Source organism: Chelonoidis abingdonii, chromosome 8, assembly GCF_003597395.2.
Source record: "Chelonoidis abingdonii isolate Lonesome George chromosome 8, CheloAbing_2.0, whole genome shotgun sequence".
NCBI lineage: Eukaryota > Metazoa > Chordata > Testudines > Testudinidae > Chelonoidis > Chelonoidis abingdonii.
In genome coordinates, this window is record NC_133776.1 from 49,392,502 (window position 1) to 49,396,075 (window position 3,574).

At 46.8% G+C, this 3,574-nt stretch overlaps 1 protein-coding gene across 1 annotated transcript; it reads right to left on the bottom strand.

Moving 5' to 3' along the window:
• Nucleotides 1–518: 518 nt before the first annotated feature.
• Nucleotides 519–3,174, bottom strand: NEU2 (neuraminidase 2). The gene is given in 4 exon segments (XM_032801648.2): nucleotides 519–804; nucleotides 806–1,152; nucleotides 1,154–1,516; nucleotides 2,974–3,174. Coding segments are annotated over 4 exon segments (1,197 nt in total).
• Nucleotides 3,175–3,574: the final 400 nt, after the last annotated feature.

Consider the following 3,574-nt stretch of genomic DNA (forward strand, 5'->3'; position numbering starts at 1 on the left):
ACTCTGAGACTCTCCTTGGAAGGCAGATTGCATTCTCCCCAGAAGGAAAGGAAACTAGATCAAGGGGCTGGCTGAGAAGGGATCAGCCAGACCCTGTGAGATTGGGAAGGGTTTTTTTTTTTCCCTTTTCTTTTTCTTTTGCCCAAGCCTGTGTCTCCGGGGCTAAAAAGGACTGAGCTAACAAACGGAGAGGCAGGCACTTTGCCACAGTAGGGATGACATTATTGCAAAGCACAGGGGATACCAATGATGTCCACTTCAGAGGAGCATCCCAGGCAGTCTATTAAATATTGTTGGGTAGCTAATGGCTACCATGTCTGCCCACACACTGGCTGCACTGGTGAGTAAATGGTGCTATACGAAAAATCACATTCACTCTTGCTATTCAGTGCCGAAAAAGGCAGCCAGGCAGGAAGGGGTGGAGGAGGAATGAGCAAAAGAAAAGCAGTCCATCTCAGCCAAGACAAAGGCAGGGAATAAAAGCCATTTGCTGACAGGTAAGACATGGCAGTGAAGTGTCAGGTAAGGTGGTTCTCAGATGGACACTGAATGGGCCTGTCCACTGCAGCTCCGCACTCGGATGGAAAGGCTTGTTTCAAAGTGAACATAAGGAAGATGATCTCTTTGTATTGTGAGCTGGTGCCAAACTCAAACAGACAGCAGAACAGTGGGGAGCCATCAGGGCCTCGCTCCATGTGCTGCAGATCCGAATAAGCACACAAGCCCTTGAAGATGAGAGTGGGTCCTATCCAGCACGCTAGATCTAAGGGACACTTGTTGAGGTACACTCCTAAATTTCTCCGCCCAGCTGGGTCTGTGGGGGTGAGAGTAGAGCACCCAGGTGTCCTGACACCCTGACTTCACGTTAGCAGGACTTGGGAAGCCAATAACACTCCCATGGCAGCCATGGGGAGGTTCTACCAGCTTCTCAATCCGCTGACCACTGTCAAAATCCATCCCATGGTTGTAGCTCACAGCCTGGACTCTGGCTCCCTGGCTGCTTCTAGCATTACAATACACCACCCTTTCTCCTCGGCTGTGCACTCCAGCTACCTGGCACTCCACAGCATGCTCCTTTGCCACAAAGTTCCCCATTGCCCAGGTCTTTCCATGGTCAGAACTAACAAAGCAGAAGGCATGTGGGGAGGGTTTTTTCCCCAGGGTCAAGTATTCGATAGGCGTAGGCTGGAATCACAAGACTCCGAGCCTCATTAAGCAACTGTAAACCGTGGCCTGGTCCCACCGCAAAGGTGGCCCAGTCCTTGTGTGCTGTGCCAATGACAGTCTCAGTGAGATCCTTCGCAGGGCTCCAGGAGCATCCATTATCAGTGCTGGTGACCTGGCACGGATGGACCAAGCTGGTCTTTGTCTTGATCTGGTGGTTTTCAGAGACCTTTCCCGGGACAGCTATAAAGAATAGAATGAGGTTCCCAGTGACTTCATTGTACACAAGACATGGGTTCATGGAGCGGTGGCCCTCCAGCTGAGCATTGACAATGGTCTCCATTTTGATCCACTGCAACATGGGAGTGCAAAGAAGAAAAAATAAATCAGTGTTACAGAGGAAGGATCCTTGTATAAAACATACAGGCCAGAAACAAGAGGCAGAAGAAGCAAATCTAATGGTTAGAGCAGGGAACTGGAAGTCAATGATTTATGCTCCAGCGCTCCCACTGACTTGCTGTGTTATTCAGAAAACTAAATAATGAGACTGATTTTCACAGGTTCCAAGCACCCAGAGATCTCACTGAGATGCCTGAATATGAAATCAGCTACCTAGCTTTTGTCATCCATGTTTGAAAACTTTGGCTTAGCGACTTGCCTGAAGAGACATAGAAAGTCAGAAGCAGAGCTGGGGTACAGATCCCTCAAGTCCCAATTCCCTCAGTCTTTTGTTTATATTTAACAGCACAAAGCTTGGCCACAGAATCATAGAGCTAAAAGGGACCGCAAGGGTCATCTAGTCTTTGGACTAGTTGCACCTGCAACTAGAAGATGATTCCCAAGTACAGCCGTTGATTGACAATTTTTAGCCTTTGTCTTTACCTGGAATATTTAACGAATATTTTCCTTTGTGGGGTTTGTATATTTTTATTTTAATAAACCTCAGCATGCAGACAGAAATCACCAAGTCTCTTTCTGACCAGCTGAACCCTATCTAACTGAATTATTGTGGGGTTACATGAGCCAATATTAAGTAAATATTTATATAGCTGTAGTGCTCTGAGACCCCAGTTGTGACAGGCAGAGACAGGGGCTTGTCCTGAAGAGCTTACAATCTAAGACAGTGATTTCACCCTGTGGTCCATGAACCCCTGAGGGTCCACAGACTATGGGAAAGATTTCCAAAAGGGCTGCACCTACATTTGAAAATTTTTAAGGATCCGCAAATGGAGAGGTTGAAGACCACTGATCTAAGACAACAAGCCACATCTGAAGGACCAGAGGAGAGGGGTATAATCCCACAGATACGGTATTTTAATATATTTGCAGTTTTAGAAGTTATTACAAATGGATCGAGCATCAACTGCCCCCAGCTGTCCGCCAGCCTAGCCATCGTTAACCAGGGAATTATTAAGTTAGCCAATTCACTTTGATAGGCTACACACATGAACCAGTTACTATATACACGTCCCATACACACTTTTGTGGGGTGTAGCAATTTTTGACTATTTGTAAACTAGAAATATGTTTCACCAGAATGAAAATTATTTACCTCCTGTTTTCACCAGTTCCCACCAGGCTTACCCCCGAGCCCGCCTCTCTCTCTCGGGTCTCTGGATGCATACCAGCTGCCCATCTGTTCCTGTCTCTCTTTGGCTGGCTCTCTGAACCATAGTGGGGATGCCAAGGTGCCCCAGCAAGCCTATTGCACACTCATCTCTCTGATTCCCTGTCTCGGCTCTGACAGAGTGTACTGCCCCCTCAGTAAGTGAACCAGAGCCAAAGCAGCTTTAATGAAATGTGCATTACCTGAACATGGTGGGTAGTCCCATCATATGTACCTCTGCGCATTACTATCAGCTTGGCATGTTCATCCACCTCATCCTCCCGCTCCTCGGCGAATGCCAGGATCATGCAGGACTGCGGCATGTAGAGCAGGGCTGGGATTCGGTAGCTCCAGAATCCCTTTCGGAACCACGTCTCTTCTTGTAGGACAGGAAGCGAAGCCATTAGGCTGTGGGAATGGGGAGAAACATGTCATGGTTTGATCTACCTATCACAGCATGAAAGACAGACATTGGCTGCTTGCTGATCCAGCCCTCCCCACTGGCAGACAGAGGACCCATGAAATGCACTTTCTGCAACCCTATTTGGCTTTTTCTCTTTCCCTTTGGTTCTCTGTACAAACCACTTCATATAATCCTAGCCATGCCACTGACTGGCTGATTTTACTGGAATGGAATAAAATATGCACATTTAATTAATTGATTAAACTGTGCCCAGAAAATTAAAACAAACCTTTTTAGTTAATGAAATTCAAAGGCTGCCTTTGTTCGAATTAGAGGACTGGTGGGAGTGAAACATTACAATATTTTCCCTGACGAGTTATTGTGGTTTTTCACTATGTTTC